Genomic DNA, 19815 nt, shown 5'->3' with positions numbered 1-19815 from the left:
AGGTGTTGTTGGTTGGTTGAAAAAGAACTCTGGAGAACTGTGCCATCAGGATTGATGTGACCTGAGCGAGAGTGAGTTTGTAGATGCGTGCCTTGTCAGTATTTACCATATCTGGGATCTCAGATGTAATACAGCTGGTGAATGCAATTTGAGGGCAGATCTGATTAATTGGAAAGTTGAGGGATCTCACGTACCGTAGGCCAAGTTGGAAAGACTTTGCGATTTGAACATGGTGCCGCACCTGTGTGGGGGTTGACATGGGTACTTGTATCGGCCATTTAAAGTGAAACGTATCTTCTCATTTGAAGTATCATTCGCCTGTTACCTTTTAATTAGTTCATGTCAAATAGTGTTAAAATAAGCGCTACAAGAAGTGTAACTGTGTTGGTAATTTCTTCATTTGAGGGTCATTCAGCAAATTTGGTTAGTTTGGTTTACACTTCCCCCATGGGGTTCAGAACAATATTATGAAAGCTCTCACCTTGTAACCGAAATCTGGTTATTAAACATACCTGTAGGCCCTTAGAAAAATGGCTAGTCCCCAACAGCCACTAGCTCAAGACATATTTCCTCCCAAAAATCTATTAAGGTGGTAGATATGTTTTTGTCATGTCAATCACATTGCTTTTTTTGATATATTCATTCATGGGATTTGGGCATTGCCGGCATTTATTGCCCATTCTTAATTACCCTTCTTAAATCGCTGCAGTCCATGTGGTGTAGATGCACCCACAGTGCTGTTAGGGAGGGAGTTCCAGGATTTTGCCCCAGCAACAGCGAAGGAATGGCAAAATTTCCAAGTCAGGACGATGTGGGGCTTGGAGGCGAAGTTACCGGTGGTGGTGTTCCCATATGTCTGCTGCCCTTGTCCTTCTAGGTGGTAGAAGTCACAGGTTTGGAAGGTGCTGAGTCTTCTGGGGAGTTCCTGCAGTGCATCTGCTGCCACAGTGCATGGGTGGTGGAGGGGGTTGATTTTTGTAGATGAGTTCCAATCAAGTAGGCTTTGACCTGGATGGTGCCGAGCTTCTTGGATGTTGAAGCTGCACTCACCCAGGCAAGTGGAGAGTATTCCATCACACTCCTGAATTGTGCCTTGTAGATGGTGGACAGGCTTTGGGGAGTCAGGAGGTGAGTTACTCACCACAGGATTCCTAGCCCTTCACTGCTTTTGCAGATACAGTATTTATATGGCTAGTCCAGTTCAGTTTCTGATCAATGCTAATCCCCAGGATGTTGATAGGGCGAATTCAGCAATAGTAATGCCATTGAATGTCATGGGACAATGGTTAGATTCTCTCTTGTTGGAGATGGTCATTACCTGGCACTTAAGCGGCAAGTAACATTTAGATCACAAATCAGCCCAAGTTTGGATATTGTCCTGGTCTTGCTGTATTTGGACATGGGTTGCTTCAGCAATAAATGCTGGCCTAGTCAGTGACACCCGCAGCCCGTAAATGAATTTTAAAAAAGGAGTTGCAAATGGTGAACATTTTGCAATCATCCGCATACACCCCCACTTCTGACCTTATGATGGAAGGGAGCTCATTGATGAAGCAGCTGAAGATGGTTGGACCTAGGACATTACCCTGAGGAACTCCTGCAGGGATGTCCTGGAACTGAGATGATTGACCTCCAACAACCGCAACCATCTTCCTCTGTGCTAGGTATGACTCCAACCAACAGAGAGCTTCCCCTCTAATTCTCATTGACTCCAGTTTTACTAGGGCTGCTTGATACCATACTCAGTCAAATGCTGCATTGATGTCAAGGGCAGTCACCCTCACCTCACCTCTGGAGTTCAGCTCTTTTGTTCATGTTTGAACTAAGGTTCCTTAGACAGCACCTTCCAAACCCACAACCATCTAGAAGGACAAGGGCAGCAGGTAGATGGGAACACCACCACCTGGAAGTTCCCCTCCAAGCCCAACACCATCCTGACTTGGAAATATATCACCGTTCCAACAGTCGCTAGGTCAAAATTCTGGAACAAAAACAGAATTACCTGGAAAAACTCAGCAGGTCTGGCAGCATCGGCGGAGAAGAAAAGAGTTGACGTTTCGAGTCCTCATGACCCTTCGACAGAACTTCGACAAAATCCTGGAACTCCCTTCCTAATAACACAGTGTACCTACACCACATGGACTGCAGTGGTTCAAGAAGGCAACTCACCACCATCACCTTCTCAAGAGCAATTAGGGATGAGCAATATATGCTGGCCCAGCCAGCGAAGCCCACATCTTGTGAATGAATAAAACAAAGTAATGAGGTCAGGAGCTGAGTGACCTTGCCAGAACCCAAACCTGAGTGTAGTGAGCAGGTTATTGCTAAGTGAGTGCCACTTGATAGCACTGTTGATGATGCCTTCAATCACTTTACTGATGATCTAGAGTAGACTGATGGGGTGGTAATTGGCTGCGTTGGATTTTTGTATACAGAACATACCTGGGCATTTTCCAACATCGCCAGGTAGATGCCAGTGTTGTAGCTATATTTGAACAACTTGGTTAGGGGTACGACAATATCTGGAGCACAAGTCTTCAGTACTATTGCCGGAATATTGTCAGGGCCCATAGCCTTTGCGGTATCCAGTGCCTTAAGCCGTTTCTTTACATCATGTGGAGTGAATCGAATTGGCTGAAAACTGGCATAAACTGGCATCCGAGATGCTGGGGACCTCTGGAGCAGGAGGCCGAGATGGATCAGCCACTCAGCGCTTCTGGCTGAAGATTGTTGCAAATGCTTCGGCCTTATCTGTTGCTATGATGTGATGGGGGTCCCCTATCATTGAGGATGGGGATATTTGTGGAGTTCCTCCTCTTGCAGGTTGTTCAATTGTCCACTACCGTTCACAACTGGATTTGACAGGACTGCAGAGCTTAAGTCTGATGTGTCGATTGTGGGATCAACTCAGCTCTTGTCTAACACATGCTGCTTAGACTGTTTGAACACAAGTAGTCCCATGCTGTAGTTTCACTAAGTTGACACCCCATTCATAAGTAAGTCTGGTGCTGCTCCTGGCAAGCCCTCCCGCACACCTCATTGAACCAGGGTTGATGCTCTGACTTGATGGTTATGGTAGAGTGGGAATATGCCAGCTCATGATGTTACAAATGGTGGCTGTATACAATCTGCTGCTGCTGATGGCCCACAGTGCCTCATAGATGCCCAGTCATGAGTTGCTAGATCTGTTCAAAATTTAGCTCGGTGGTGGTGCCACACAATACAGCATAGGGCATCCTCAATGTGAAGACGGGATTTTGTCTCCACAAGGACTGTGCAGTGGTCACTCCTACCAAAACTGTCATGGATAGGTAGCTTATGAGGAAGAGGTCAAGTATGTTTTTTCCCTTCTTGTTGGTTCCCTCACCACCTGCTGCAGACCCAGTTTACAGTCCTTTAAAACTTGGGCAGCTCAGTCAATAGTGGCCACTATTGGTGATGATGCACATTGAAGTCCCCAGAGTACTTTCTGCACCCTTGCTACCCTCAATACTCCCTCCAAGTGGTGTTTAACATGGAGCAGCACTGATTCATCAGCTTGGGGGGAGGTGGCGTACATGGCAATCAGCAGGTGGTTTCCTTGCCCATGTTTGATATGATACCATGAGACTTCATGAGGTCTGGAGTCAATGTTGAGGACTCACAAGGAAACACCCTCCCGACTGTATACCACTGTCCTGTCCCCTCTGCTGGGTCTTGTCTTGCCATTGGAACAGGATATACCCAGGGATGATAATAGTGGTGTCTAGGACATTATCTGTAAGGTGCCATTCTGTGAGTATGATTATGGGCTGAGTATGATTATGGGATTAGTGGGGCTGCTGTCTCACTAGTCTCCCAATTTTGGCACTAGCCCCCAGATGTTAGTAAGGAGGATAATCTACAACATCCCATCTTCACATTAGACTTTTTAAATTCCAGATTTTTTTTATTGGCTCTTTCAAATTCCACCATCTGCTATGGTGGGATTTGAACCAGGGTCCCCAGAGCATTTCAGCGTCTAAGTGTACCTGAAACAAAAACAGAATTACCTGGAAAAACTCAGCAGGTCTGGCAGCATCGGCGGAGAAGAAAAGAGTTGACGTTTCGAGTCCTCATGACCCTCTGACAGTTCTGTCGAAGGGTCATGAGGACTCGAAACGTCAACTCTTTTCTTCTCCACCAATGCTGCCAGACCTGCTGAGTTTTTCCAGGTAATTCTGTTTTTGTTTTGGATTTCCAGCATCCGCAGTTTTTTTGTTTTTATCTAGGTTTACCTGGTCTACCAGACCAGTGGCAGTACCATTACACCACTGCCTACTTAAATAAAACTCTAAGAAAAGCTCTGTCTTGGTTTCAGCTTCACCAACCGACTTGGATTCTATTAACATCTTTCCCTAATAAAACATTGCATGCCTGATTTTACACACCGGGCATGAATTCTACTAGATCCCAGATAAGAGGTATATTATGCTGCTCCAAATAAATGCAAGTGACTTTTAAAAGCTGTTATTCCAATTGTTTTACACTGATCCACGGATTGAAAGAGTATGAAATGTTGTGACAGTTTCTCATGAGTGCATTAACTACTTTCTGATAAAGTTCTACAAATTTTGAAACTATTTTCGATACTCATCAACTTCAGAGTTAGCTTTTAAAATTATTTCTGCAGAATCTAAGCCAATACTCACTTGTTCTTTGGTCTGAGCTTTCTGAACATAGTCCCTCCCGACTTTAATGCGAGGAGTAAGGATCGCCCTGCTGAAGTCAGTTACGTTGATTCCCAGCAGATGGCAGACTTTCTGGGCAGCTGTAAAGCAAAACACATGAAGATTGATAAAAACAAAAGACTGCGGATGCCGAAGATTGAACTGCCCTTTACGTCATTGAGAATCTAATGCTTTGCTGACAGTCAACAAACTGTTAGCTGCACCTTCAACAAGCAGAAATACAATATAATATAGTAATATCTATGCACACTGATCAAATTATAGCAATACATAGTTAACAGTACAAAAACTGGCTATTTGGTCCAACAGGTCTATGCCAGTTTATTTCCCACACAAGTCTTCTTTCCACACCTCTTCATTTAACCCCATTAGCATATCCTTCTATTCCTTACACTGATGTGATCTAGCTTACCCTTAATTGCATTTATGCTATTTGCAATTATTCCATGTGGTAGTAGGTTCTACGTTTTAACCACACTCTTTTGAGCAAGGAGTTTTTTTCCTCAATTTATTGATCATATTTATGACTACTAGTTCTGGACTCGCCACCCCCTCCCCCCCCCCCAAAAAAATGGGATCATCTCTATATTTACCCAATTAAACATTGGCTCACCTCTCAGTCATTTCTTTTCCAGGGCAAAGGGCCCCATATAACCCCTCATTTCTGGCATGATCCTTGTAAAGTATTTTTGTAATATAATTTCTTCTTATTATGCAATACAGTATTTTGCTCAGCTCTGATCTCCAAGTGTGATCTAACAAAGGTTCTCAATGTGTTTAATAACTTCGCTGCTTTTCAATTTTATTCATCTACAAATTAATTCCAGTGCTTTGTTTGCTTTATTGGCTTTATTAATCTGCGTTGCTGTTTTTCATAATTTGCGAAACTGTAACCCTTGATTCCTTTCCTCTCCTGCCCCATTTAGGCTCTCACCTTCCAAGAAGTAGGCGGCTTCCTTAGTCCTCTTGCCAAAATAGACCACCTCACACTTACCAATATCAAAATTAATTTGTTATTTATATACCCATTCTGCAAGCTTAACATCTTTTTGTATTTTGTCGCAGTCTTCCTCCATTTAATTGTACCTCTCAATTTAGTCATGTTTGTTATTTATAATATTGTACTTATGGTTTGAGTCCAAATCATTTATATAATCAGTGTAAAAGCTACAAGAGCAATCCTGATGTGATTTGTTAAAAATAAGTTACCCACACTGGCGCAAATAGATTTTCTCCCCAGCTCTCAGAACATGTACTGTACCAGATTTTATATTTGATTTTTTCTGAGACGACACCTCAAATAGTAACAGTATTTAGTAACTGGCATATTTTATAAGTATTAGCAATTCAAAAGCAGCAGCTGCAACTCTAATTGTTGCATGTGACCTGCTTCATGAATATTCTTCTGGAGGTATGAAACCTTGCAATTTTTTCTTTCCCCTTTCTCCATGGCTCAGTTTGACCTGTCCTCCCATCTGAAAGTTTGGAGGAGGAGGAGGAGAAGATATATAAAAGGATTTAGTTAGGCCACAGCTGGAGTACTGTGTGCAGGTCTGGTTGCCACACTATAGGAAGGGTGTGATTGCACTGGAGAGGGAGCAGAGGAGGTTCACCAGGATGTCGCCTGGGCTGGACTGTTTCAGCTATGGAGAGAGACTGGATAGGCTAAGGTTGTTTTCCTTTAAGGTATACAAAATTATGAGGGGCATAGATAGGAAGAAACTTTCCCCCTTAGTAGAGGTGTCAATAACTAGGGGGCATAGATTTAAACTAAGGAGCAGGAGGTCTAGAGGGGATTTGAGGAAATATTTTTTAACCCAAAGGGTGGTTGGAATCTGGAACACACTGCCTGAGGGGGCGGTAGAGGCAGGAACCCTCACAACATTTAAGAAGTGTTTAAATGAGCACTTGAAGCATTGTAGGATTCAGGGCTATGGGCCAAGTGCTGGAAAATGGGATTAGAACAGATAGGTGCTCGATGGCCAGCACGCATATGATGGGCCGGAAGGCCTGTTTTTGTGCTGTATAACTCTATGACTTGCAGAAACACACTGGAAAAATTTCACCACTGTGTGGTCAGAGATTCAAATGCATCCTGCTTAACCCTTGTGATAGGGCACGATAATAATTTGTAAACCCTCATTTGTATTATCTCGAGATGAAGGCACAGCCAGTGAATGTTTCATCAGTCTCTCAGTGAAGAAAAATTGCACTTAAAAGTCAACAATCGAGATACCCAATTGGAAACTAGATTAACCACCCAATTTGTTTGTCAACATTAAGATATAATTACAGATTTAAAGAGATGGAATCAAACCTTGTAAATTATCTGCTGAAATAGTAAATTGCAATTGTACCACTGCAATTTAACTAGCTGGATTTATATAGGATCCTTAACATACTGCAACATCTCAAAGCACTTCACAGGAGTGATAAATAAAATGCAACTTTGAGCCATGTAAGGAGATATATTTTTTGATGCTTGGCACCTTTAAATTTATGCAGTATCCTAACAAGGAACAATTTGTGAGCAGCCTGTACAGTACCTTCCAGATTATCATGCAGGTGTGCAAGCACACAGCTGAGTGGGGAACATTATGAAAACTTGAGATCATCCAAAATTCTGCTGCTTGCGTCCTAACTCACACCAAGTCCCATTCACCCATCAATCCTGGGCTCTGACAGACATTGGCTCCCAGTTAAGCAAGGCCCCACTTTTAAACTTCTCATCCTAGTTTCCAAATCACTCCATGGGCTTGCCACCAACATCCCTCACCATCTCTGATCTACTCCAGTCCTACAACCTTACAATCTGTACTCCTCCAGTTGTGACCTCGAGTTTACCTGATTTTAACCACTCTACCATTAGCATTCAAGTCAAGCTGTTAAAGCCTTAAGTTTTCGAATTCCCTCATTAATTCTCTTCACCTCCCTAATTTTCTTTCCTCCATTAAGGCACTCATCAAAACCTAGCTCTTTGACTAAGCTTCTGGTCATCTGCCCTAATATATCTCTACCTTGACTTGTCAGATTTTGCTTGATAATGCTCCTGTGAAACGTCTTAGAACATTTTACTGCATTAAAAGCACTACATAAATATAACCACTGGGGATTGCTGAAGGCACCAATGGAAAGGTGAAGGAAATAGGGGATACGCAAGAGCCAAGGTTTAAAAGAGTTCTCAAAGGGTTGTAGGGCATTGTTGAACTACAATATTGATCAGCAAGCACAGAGATGTTGAGTGAATGGGGTTTGATTCGAGTCACAGCTTTGTGTGAACTGTGGTTGACTAAGAGTGGAAGATGAGGCGAATTCTACACAATAACTTTAAAAGGAATTTGTTCTATTAGGGTAACCTGGCAAAAAAGACACTTCCAAAATTTTCTATTCCTCTAATCTGCCAGGCCTGTTATGAAACTTACGTATTCTTTACACCACCAAGCATCATTGAATTTGAGTTTAGTTATATTTTTAAAACAGGAAACTGTAGAATAGGAAGAAAGTCAAGCTGAAGTAAGCAGTAATACAATTATTTCAAGTCCAGCTTTTATTTTACATACTGACTCGCAGACAAAATATACCTTACTCTGTTAATAGTTGAAACAAACACAAAGCTCTTCAATTTTAAGAGCAGTCAGTTTAGAACAGTTAGTGACTGGCTCTGTCTCTGAATAATCACTACATGATACATGATGGCAGTATATAAAGGTATCACAAGACAGTAACCTCTCTATATACTGTAGATTACTATTGAAGAAACCAAACATGACTGTATGCAATGCAACTAACTTTAAACTGTACAACTTGTAAATCTACACCACTTAAAGGATTAGAAGGATTTAATTATACAAATGGTAATAGACCTTAAAGAAATGCCATTTACTGATTATAGCTTTTACATTTGGTGCACCTTACCCAGGTGAGAACCAGTAAACAAACAGTTGCTTCTGTCCAAAATAAGATGCAGCTTTATGTTAACATGCTACACACAGCAACTTTGAATTTGATTATACAAATATTTAATTAATGGCTTTCACCAGCAACTGCTTGTTTAAAACATGGACATTCTAAGTGGCGGGTACTACACCAATTTCAGAAGAAAACACATTTCAACCAAGTAAATACTCTAAAAATTGAAATATGGTTACTCATATGAACATGAAGATAAGTCGAATACTCATAAGATTCTCTTAAGTTACAGTTCTGTTTACCTGTATTATCTGGCATGGAGGCTTGGTCTGTATTACGTTCCTTCTTGAAAGCTATGTTACCAAATTGAAGTACTGCAGAAACAACCTTCAGCATGGCTGGATAAAGATGGAAAAATTGAATGAATAACATACATGTTTGATTAGGTTAATGACAAATGGGCCAGGGTACATTGCATAGATACATTAATGCACTGCACCATAAAACAAGACATTGCTAAGTTCTTAACTCAGCTGGGCCATTTAGTGAGCATATAAACCAGGAGGGGAGGAAGAATCATCCAGTGGCTGCTGGGTGCCTCCACCTAATGCTGGTTAAAGAGCAGCAATGGCAGGCGCTCAAATATATTGCATGTCTACTCTTGGTTGGGGAATGTCACCAGGAGATACAGAAAGAATGTGCATGACAAAACATGAACCATCCAAAGAATTTATATTTCTTTGCTAATGGGTGCAGTCGCCAATGATGCTAACCAACGTGATGAGCTGGTGTCACAGATAGGAACACAGGAGTAGGACATTTGGCCCATCAAGCCTTCTCTACCATTCATTTAGATCATAGCTGATCATCTATCTCAACACCACTTTCCCACACTATCCCCATAGCCCTTCATGTCATAAGTATCCAGAAATCTATCAATTTCTGTCTTGAACATGCTCAATGATTGAGTTACCGCAGCCCCCTGGAGTACAGAATTCCAAAGATTCACTACCCTCCGAGTGTAGCCCTACACCCTCGGATGGAGTGCAACAGATAAAAATCTTAAGATTAAGCAAGAATGTGGATTCTATGTTACATTGTAAAGAGCATGCAATAACAGGTTTGAGGGTTTCGATGGCTAAGTGGTTGAAACTTCAACAATGGCAATGAAAAGAGTAAATAAAATGCTGATATATAGAATCAGGGTGTGATTATAAAGAAGGTAAAGTCGAAGCTACGCAGCCCTTGGAGAGGTCACATTGGGTACACGGCTTTGTTTTGGTGTCCATATTCCAGGAAAGTAGTAAGATAATTGGTGCAAATCGAGAGGAGTCTACAAAGCCAAATTCCTGAACTTAAAACTGAGTTATGAGAAAGATCATCCACCCTGGGATTTTACCCTCTGAAATGGGGGATGTGGGTGGAAAACTTAAAGGGTTTTAAGCTTTCTTGGGCATGGAGAATTTGGATCCCGCAAAGTCTGTTAGAGATGAGACTTTGAGGTCTTGGGGGCAGAATTTGAAGTTTAGTATGCCTGGCCAAAATACATTTAGGCAACTTTAAACAAAAAGAAAAGCATGACAGAATTGTGAAACAGATTGCCAAAAAGAGGGGGGATAAATGGAATAGAGGACCAAAAGATTAAAAAAAATTTTTTTTTTTTTAAAAAAGATGGCTGCATAAATTAATGCTTGGAAAAGGAATTCTGAGCTATTATAGTTCCAGAATCACAGTAGTGAACCTAAAGTGAGGTTTGGAAAGGTTTGCAAGATGGTCCAATTATCTTCCCTGCCAAAAATAATACAATGCTACTAAGAAGCAACTATTAAAATTATTAACTGCTGCTTCAACATAAGTTTACTAAGAATGTTTCCACTGAAAGTTTAACTGTCATCTGTCCTCTGAAGTGGGGTAACAAGCCCCTCAGCTGCAGCAACCAGGGACAGATAACAAAAAATTGACATTGCCAATGATGCCCACGTCCCAAGAATTTGTTTTAAAACCATCATTGCACTTCTATACAGTAATGACATTTCTTTTTCCCCACCAGGCTGTACTAATGCTTAAAACATATTTTATAAAATGGCAGGCATAATCGTTTCAAACAAGGTAACAGATTTGCTTGCTTTGTTGCTCAGTTTGATACCCTCGCCCCCCCCACCATCTTATCAGTGGAATATTTAAGTATATATTGGAATGCAAAGTTAGCAATTTGAGCTTGAAGTGCTCATCTGATAATGAAAACTGTGGTTGGTTTTTTTTTCAACATTCTATAATGGCAACTACAGGCAACACTTTTGTATCAGAACTGGAGTCATTTCCTTTTAAACAAAGTAGATTTTTAGATTATTTATCACAAAAATCGCTGTGTGAAAGAGATACAAACCACAGATCAGCTAATACAATTCATTTCAAATAAGGAGTATGCATTAACCTCAAGGCTTACTTACTAAAAGCCAGTAAATTAGGAGAATTGGAGAGAAGGTTGCTGTGTTCTTTAAATGGATTGCAGGGGCCTCTTAAGTTATTAATATGAATCTCAAGTAAAAGTGTATACATGCAATATTTAGCCATTTGTTATTACTCAGCAAAGCATACCGATTAGTTCATCATCAGGAATTCCCATGATTCGGAATGCGTCCATTGTTTCCTGAAACAAATCCTTGTCTTGTTGCCCAGGAATGGTAACGTGACCATTAGAAAGAAATCTGTAGTTATTGTAACCTTCTAATAACAGGTCAGCTGCAATCAAAGACATTTCATATATTAGCATTAGAAAGAATGGACAAACTTACATATAGATCCTTTCATGAGCTCAGGACATTCGATAATGCGATAATGCTTTACAGCCAATGAAGTACTTTGAGGCGTAGTCAGAGTAATAATATTAGTGAAACCAACCTACTGTACAATTAAAGTTGAGAATCCTTAGAGACTCAAAGCAAACTGGTCAACTTTGCAAACACTAAACTAAGCAAGAGGTAGTAGAATCTAAGAAAGCAACTCAACAATTTTAAATGATTTAGACAAAATATCTAAGAGGATGAATTAAATTTAATAGTGTTTTCTAAAAGAGAAGCAGAAGTATGACCCACCCCCCCTATCTCTACCATGGATGCAAGTACCCTATGGCCATTGTCAGTGTTGCAGGTGGCCCAAAACAGCTGTGTGTGGAGGTACAACAGGCTCAGGTTTGAGGACTAATCTTGGTTTCCATCGGCTAGTGCAGGAATAGTTCCCCGCTGCCCATTTAGTCCTCGAAACTGCCCAAATATATTTCTTCGTCAACGCAACCAGTCACCACAGAGGAGCAATTAACAAAACAGATGAAATACTGAATTGTATAGCCAAAACTGCAAAGCACAAGTAAGAAGAAAGAAATTAGGGAGTCAGATAAAGCAGAAAAGGGGAGAGTATGACAGATGTCAGGTTGATAATACAAATGAGAACCAGGCTGAACACAAAACGTTGAGAGTGGAAGTGAAAAGAGAAAGAGAAGCAACGAGATACAAGAGGAGACTGGCACCTAACATTATAGGAATTCCAAGTTTTCTAGAGGCATATAAAACTGAAAAGAGTGGGGATAATTATGGAATAAAAAGGTAGGCAGAGGATATTGCTCAGATACTAACGAGTACTTTCCATCAGTCTTTACCTAGGAAGGTGTTGCCAAAGTCATGGTGAAAGAGGAAGTAGTTGAGATACTGGTTGGGCCAAGAATTGATTCAGAAAAGGATTTATAAAGATTGGCTGTACTTCAAAGTTGATAAATCGCCAAGACTACATCAGTTGCATTCTTAGATACTGAGGGAAGTAACAGTGAAGAGGTTACAGAGGCACTGGCCGTAACCTTCCAATGCCCCTTAGATACAGTTGTGCTGCCAAAGGGCTGGAGAGTTGTAAATGTTACACCTTGTTCAAAAAGGGTGAAAGGATAAGCCCAGCAACTACAGGCCCATCACTTTAAACTCTGTGATGGGAATTCTTTTAGGAAAGATAATCCAGGACAAAATTAACATTCACTTGGACAAACGTGGACTAATTAAGGAAAGCCAGCACAGATTTGTTAAAGGCAAATTGTGTTTAACTAACTTGTTTGATTTTTTGATGAATCAGAGAGAATTGATGACGGAAATGTTGTTAATGTGGTGCACAGGGACTTCCAAAAAGGTGTTTGATAAAGTGCCACATAATAGGCTTGTCAGCAAAGTTGAAGCCCATGGAATAAAAGAGAAGTGGCAGCATGTATATGAAGTTGGTTGAGTGACAGGAAACAGTAGTGTTGAATGATTGTTTATCAAGCTGGAGGCAGGTATGCAGTGGGGTTCCCCAGGGTCCGTATTAGGCCACTGCTTTTCTTGATCTACATTAACAACCAAGACTTAAGTCTGCAGGGCATTTCATCAAAATTTGCGAATGACAAAACTGGAAGCATTTGCGAACTATGGTCTACATATTCCAAGAAAAATTTAAAATAATTGGTGGGAGCCTAGAAGAGATCAAATTCCTGAACTTAGAACTGAGTTATGAAAAAAAATTGTCCATCCTGAGATTTTGTCTTCTGAAGTGGGGGATGTGGGTAGGAAAACTTAAAGGGTTTTAAACTTTCTTGGACATGGAGAATTTGGATCCAGGAAAGTCTGCCAGAGGACTTAGGAGCATAGTTTGAAGTTTAGTCTGCCAGGTCAAAATAAATTTAGGCAACCTTAAAAGAAATGCACGGTAGAATTGCGGAACAGATTGCCAAAAAAGGAGGGGTAAATGGAAGTAAAAGCCACGGATTTTTTTTTTCAAAAGATGACTGGATAACTTACTCTTTGGAACTAATAGTTCAGAATTCCATTTCCAGAGTAAATAGACTTCAAGAGGAACAGACAGGGTGGTGAAATGAATGAACACATGGCAAATGAAACTTCATGCAGTGAAGTGATACAATTGGTAGGAAGAATGGAGAGAGGTGATATAAAATAAAGGGTGCAATTCTGAAGGGAGTGCAGGAATAGAGGGACCTTTGGGTATATAGGCACAAATTATTGATGGTAGCAGGATAGGTTGAGAAAGCAGTTAGTAAGGTATATAGCATCCTGGACTTTATAGATGCATAGAGTACAAAAGCAAGGAAGTAATGTTGGACCTTTATAAAACACTGGTTCAACGTCAACCAGAGTGTCTGTACAATTCTGGGCACCACACTCTGGGAAGGGTGTAAAGGCATTAAAGAGGATGTAGAACGGAATGGTTACAGGAATGAGGGACATCAGTTACATGAATAAATTGAAGAGAAAGTTAAAAGGTTTTATAGAGATGCTCAAAATTGAGGTGGGTCTGGACATACATGGGTTGAGAGAACCAGAGGACCTCAATTTAAGGCGAACGACAAAAGAAGCAACTGTGTTGCACTGCCCGAGAGGGTGGTGGAGGCAGATTCAATCGTGGCTTTCAAAAGGGAATTGGACATTTATCTGCAAAGATGATTTGCAAGGAAATGGGGAAAAAGCAAGGAGTTGGATTAGCTGATTTGCTCTTGCAGAGAGTCAGCGCAGACATGATGGGTCAATTGGCCTCCTTCTGTGCTGTAAACATTTAATTCTACACTCAAAATTATATAGTGATCTGGTAAGAGATTGCAAAGGGATCACCTTGAAAATGACAACTAAGGGGTGATCTTGAGGTATATAAGGAAGCAGTATAGAAAACACATTTCTAGAACATTGCAGAAGGAAATTGATTGTAAAAGATTGTAAACTTTAAGATTGACATTAGGAAACTTTTGGTCATTCTAAAAATGATCAAGACATGCAATCAATTTATGGGTAAGATAGTAAAGGCAAAATTCATGAAATTATTTAAGAAATATCTTGGTGGCATGATGTAAGTGCTTCCAACTGATATAAACAAAGACTGGCCATACACCCACCCACCCCCACATCTGTATCTGTCCTGTGAAATTATTTAGTACAGACTTACTCTTCAAGTGTTCTCCAGCGCCAGAAAGTAGGTAGTAAAATATATGGAAGGTACGTTCATCTTTGGCTTGACGTATGGCACGAGACTTTTCTAACAGATCTGGAAGTTGGTGGTTAAAGAGACTTCACTACGAAAAGAGTAAGTAATGATCTGAACAGCAATGTCAATTCCAAAATTTCAACTGCTCAGAGCAGATGAATATCAACTAAAATTTAAACTGGTAGCAAGATGGAGTTTAATTTAGATTTGTCATAAGAGTTAATTACTTTAATATGCATAAATTTGGTGGGGGGCAGCGGCATGTAAATCAAGCTTTAAAACTAGGTAAGCAACTTATTCTCCAAGATCAATGGACATATAATTTAGATTGACATTATTGAAGAAATTAGTCATTCAATATGTAATGGTTATCTAGGTCCCAATTCTAAGATCTGATTGAATTATTTTCCTAATTTTAACACTTCCCTTTAAGTTTTGAAGTAGGAAATAATTTAATTTCATTTTAAAGGCTTCAAACCACTTTGTCTTTCCTGCATTGGGACAAGTCTGTTCCACAAAACAATGCAACATGATAATGAAGCCCAGAACAAAAAATATGCTTCATTCATCAAATTTGCAGACCTGTTTCATAAACTGACCTCACCCTTGTATTCCATTTTACATACTTAAAATCTCCTCTAATTATTAACTCTTTTCCTGATGCATTTATTGACTACCAATTTGCTCCTTTGTCATGGTAGTTAGATGTAATCTCTAATCAATTTTCTTCCCTTGTGTTTCCATTTCCATTTAATTAATCCAGATCTTCCACCGTCTAAATGACTGTTGCTCATAGTTGGTAAATGCTAGCCTTCCTCTCAAATTCTTCCTTCTGCCTCTCTAAATGCTAGATCTAGAAGTTTTTCTAATTCCAGGCCAACTTTTTGATTTTAAGCATGTTGATAAAGGTTAGCCAACAATAAGTTATTATGGGGCAAAATAATAACCAATTTAATTCTAAAACAAATGCTTTTCTGCTTCCAGCCCCACCTCACCCCTTTTTTCTTTTGATATACCCAATGGTATCAATGGATATCCCATAAAGCTCTGCAGGAGGACAGGAAACAGATTCCATTCCAACATTTCAAAAAGTCAATTGCTTCTTTTATTGATCAAGGATTGAGAATAAAATTCCAAACCCTAGATGAGCAAAGGCATTTCAAATTTCACAATATCAAAACTGTTAAAGCCATTTTGGACAATGCATTAACATGTTCACATTCCATTTTAAGCACTCCTATTGAGGCATGTCAGTGTAGTAAAGAATGATTTTGTGGCTTTTCATGGCAGTAAAGGATACAAGTTTCAATATTGGCTCCAACAATGTAGCCATTCACATCAAAGTTGATTCGAATAAATTTACCCTGTACAATAAAATTAAGTTAAACAGAATTACAAGTTAAACACTTGGAAGTACAAACCTCAGGAGAAAACAGACACATTGACAAGAAATTTTTTGTTGCTCCAAACTTCAAGATTTAAAGGAGACAAAAGGTGCCCACTTTGGCTCAGTTTTCATTAACATATTGCATTAAACACACTTGTAGCAAAGGGTACTTTGGAACCGAAAGGCACAAAAATTAGGCAGTGATATAAATTAATCATTTAGAAGCTCAATTTAAGGAAAATGGTGGCTTAATGATAATGCCACTGGACTAGTAATCCAAAGGCTAATAATGCCCTGGAGGCATGGGTTCAAATCCCACCATGGGATTTGAAATTGAATTTGGAATTGAAAGTTCTCAGTAATGATGACCATGCCAACATGACAATGATTGTAAAAACCCATCTGGTTCACGAGTCCTTTAGGGAAGGAAATCTGCCATTTACCCAGTCTGGTGACTCCAGATCCACACCAATGTGGGTGACTCTTATCTGCTCTCCAAAATGGCCTAGCAAGACAGACACACTCAGTTCAGGAGCAATTAAGAATGGGCAACAAATGCTGGCCTTGCCAGCGACACCCACATCCCATGAAAGAATAAAAAAGAATCCATGGGCATACTGCAGATCACTAGTTTTAACAGGCATCGTAATAACTTTTACTCACAAATCTGGAAGAGTTGTCATTTTTCACAGTTTTTGCATTGCCGAAGGCTTCAAGGATAGGGTTGGCTTGGAGCAGTTGCCTCTCAAGCTCTCCCTGCAATCACAGCAGTACTTAGATTAGTTAGTGGAGTATCTGCTTTGCAAACAGAACTTGTTAGAGAATTGAGGACTTTGAAGTATTGTTTACAGATCTGCAGAAGACTTTGATGCAAAATGAAAGACTTTAGAAGTAACAGCTGGCTGCCATGAGGGTACAAATGTATGCTTTTAGTCACCCTGAAATGGAACGCAAACATATTTATCTGGTAAATAAGAGTATTTCCCAGACAGGCCATCTGGAAAAAGTTAAGTTCTGTTACTCATAAACAACAACTAAACTGTAGGTTCTACAAGCATCATTTAATTTGAAAATAACAAGCCAATAATTTCTCCAAGACAAGGTTTCCAATGTAGCGTTGCCATTATTGGGGAAAGGGGCGTGGTGGGGGAGTAACACCAAGAGAAAATAAAGACTAGATGGTCACGAATTAAGCCCCTTAATTTCTGGCCCATGAAACATTCTTATAGATATCCTCCTTTCCAGGAGGTGGCACCACAACCACAATGTCCAAGATAAAAGGAGGTTACTACTGCTCTTGATCAGGGGCCTAAAAAACAAGGGACAGAACGAAATATATATTTTAAAAATGAACAGAATTGTTGAGCAGCAAGGTTCTGCCTTGTACCAAGTGACAGACATGTACCAAGGCTCATTCCACACCAAAACTGAAGTGTTACTCTGCATTGTTTAATGAATTCACAAAGTTTAGTCCCTCATGACAAATCTACACCATTTTATTAAGGTATTTGTAACATCAAGGTCCAAAGCTCTGTCCAATTACTTGAAAGACCTGCAGGGCTACCACTCACCACCACCCCTTTGGTAATTCATGCATACACAAATGCCATTTACATTTTTTTTTATAAAAGTTACCACTAGAAACAATGCACCTAACACACCACTCCAATATCACATTTAAAGACACCACATATTCACTAAGCACACTATTATTTATTATTCACTCACATCAAGCAAGGAAAGTACTCACTTGAAACAAGTAAACACCAATTGAAAGCTTTGCAACTGGCAAAATGTTGATTCAAGTTTAACTTGACTCCACAGAATATTTGTTCTCAATAATCCAGCACACAGGAATATCCACAGTTTGAGTGGTGAGATCAGATACACAGAAATTCTGAGACTCCCATTTAAAATGGGGAAAATTGAGATACATATAAAAGCTTCATCAATTGGGGCACTAATGATACTTGTTTGAATGATATTAAAGGCTACCCTGATCCATGCCAAGAAATATTCAAGGAAAACCTTGGTAGTTTCTTCATAACATGAAAGCATTGGGATTCAGATTCTTGTCTTCACTCAATTTCCTTGAATAAAGCACTAATTATACTCTGAGAAGTGGGTAAATGGCTGATTGCAAAGATGACCTAGGGTTTCAACATGGGTTACCATACAGTAAGAAACAAACATAGCCCCTTAATTTGAGCCATGCCATTCTTAACACTATTTCTGAAATGTGCACTGAAGAACACACTTTGTGACTAATGATCAACTTCACCATTTATAATGCTGTTAGAATAGGTCAGTAGCTTTCTTTAGCATTAGTGCTAAGTTAGGCAGGTGAGAAGCAAGACATGGAAACTGTTCAGTCTCGTAGAGCTGTAAAGTAGTCTTGTCCGAGTAAGCCAAAAATCCAATTCAATTCTTGTTCTAAAGTGGAATAAATTTGGACATTTGGAAGCAAATAATTCCATATATTTTGTCAATTAAAAATATCATGCTTCAGATACAAAATCATCTTCCACACAACAGAATTACTTCATTTTAGTTGAGTACATCAATTGAGGGTCCGTGGAACTTTGCAGCTCTACAACGCAAGAATGAGATTTGAGTTTTACATAAAGATATACACATGGCTAATACAGCATATGGTTAGAAGTGCCTCTAAGTTGTATCTTGGACATGTCATTGCACATGTATACAAAGACTGATGTTCATGATATGAAAAAACCTAGCCTGAAGAAGGGCACTCAAATTCCAGCTAGCGTCTAAATTCATAATTTTCGGTTTTTTTGGAGGAGCGGGATTAAAAACAAAGAGCTATGACAGCTAAGGAATTATAAAAAATTCAAATTTCCATCATGAAAATGCTGTGGGGAATCAATAAGGCATCTGGCAGAGACTAAAATACTGTTGTCATACATTAAGTTATGCACTTCTGGTGCTTAAATAGAACATTGATTGAGAACTAATTGAACATAATTTTGATTATGGGCAATTGAAAGGTAGCTGGTCAACATGAATTTGAACTTAAGCTTGATTGAATTAGTTTATCAATCCACTTAATATGAAATGATTTGCAGGATTTACACTGGAGGTACCCACATTTTTTCTTCCTACCTAAATGAGAAAAATAACCCTTCCCTGACTAGAAGATACTATAAGTGCCTCTAAAGGTTAGTAGACAACTTTACTGCAGTTTCACCAAAAGCTAATAAAGCAATATACTGGTGATTTCTTTCTAATAAATTTTTTCATTGGGTACCCACAGATATATTAATTGACTGATCTAAATTTCATATCTACAGGCATGGAATTACAATTTAACCAAATAGGTAAATGTTAAAACCACTCAAGTTATGAAGTTGAAGTGTGGAATTTACATTAGGTGGGAAAATTCCTAATTTCTAGACAGACATTCTTGTTTCCTCATACTTCCACAATGTAATACTGGCTTTCATATTTTCAAACTGTATGGAAGGCTATAGCATCATGGTGGTTTTGAAAACTGGGCGCCAGAGAGCTCCCAGTCAGTTTCTGGACTGGAAAGGGTTAGATACTCGCAGAATAGGGAACATCCCATTTGAGTTATTAAATGTCCTGCTATAAAACAATCACCTGCAATTCTAACAAAAGAATTAGGATACATTTACACCACCTTTACACCCAAAGCATGCAACACAAACAATATACAGATCTGAGCTGTACCTTGCTCCCCAAAACCACATAAAATAGCTGGACATTTTGCCAGTCAAATGACCAAGCTTCTGTTAATGTAGGCATTTATTACTGCAGTGACTT

The 19815-nt window shown here is 39.6% G+C and overlaps 1 protein-coding gene across 2 annotated transcripts in view; it reads right to left on the bottom strand.

Annotated features, from left to right (window-relative positions):
* The window catches only part of LOC121271794 (myosin-9-like), a 188674-nt gene that overhangs the window by 99481 nt on the left and 69378 nt on the right, over positions 1 to 19815 (bottom strand). For both annotated transcript variants that reach the window (XM_041178075.1, XM_041178076.1), the window contains 6 exons: positions 16675 to 16767; positions 15925 to 15988; positions 14586 to 14684; positions 11217 to 11360; positions 8921 to 9016; positions 4671 to 4789 (listed from right to left, as the gene is read on the bottom strand). In XM_041178075.1, coding sequence (XP_041034009.1) covers positions 4671 to 4789; positions 8921 to 9016; positions 11217 to 11360; positions 14586 to 14684; positions 15925 to 15988; positions 16675 to 16767 — 615 coding nt within the window. The remainder of the gene's footprint in view (positions 1 to 4670; positions 4790 to 8920; positions 9017 to 11216; positions 11361 to 14585; positions 14685 to 15924; positions 15989 to 16674; positions 16768 to 19815) is intronic.

This window comes from Carcharodon carcharias, chromosome 31, assembly GCF_017639515.1.
Source record: "Carcharodon carcharias isolate sCarCar2 chromosome 31, sCarCar2.pri, whole genome shotgun sequence".
NCBI classification, from domain to species: Eukaryota; Metazoa; Chordata; class Chondrichthyes; order Lamniformes; family Lamnidae; genus Carcharodon; species Carcharodon carcharias.
Note: the sequence above shows the minus strand (reverse complement) of the source record. Positions and strands in the feature narration are given on the sequence as shown.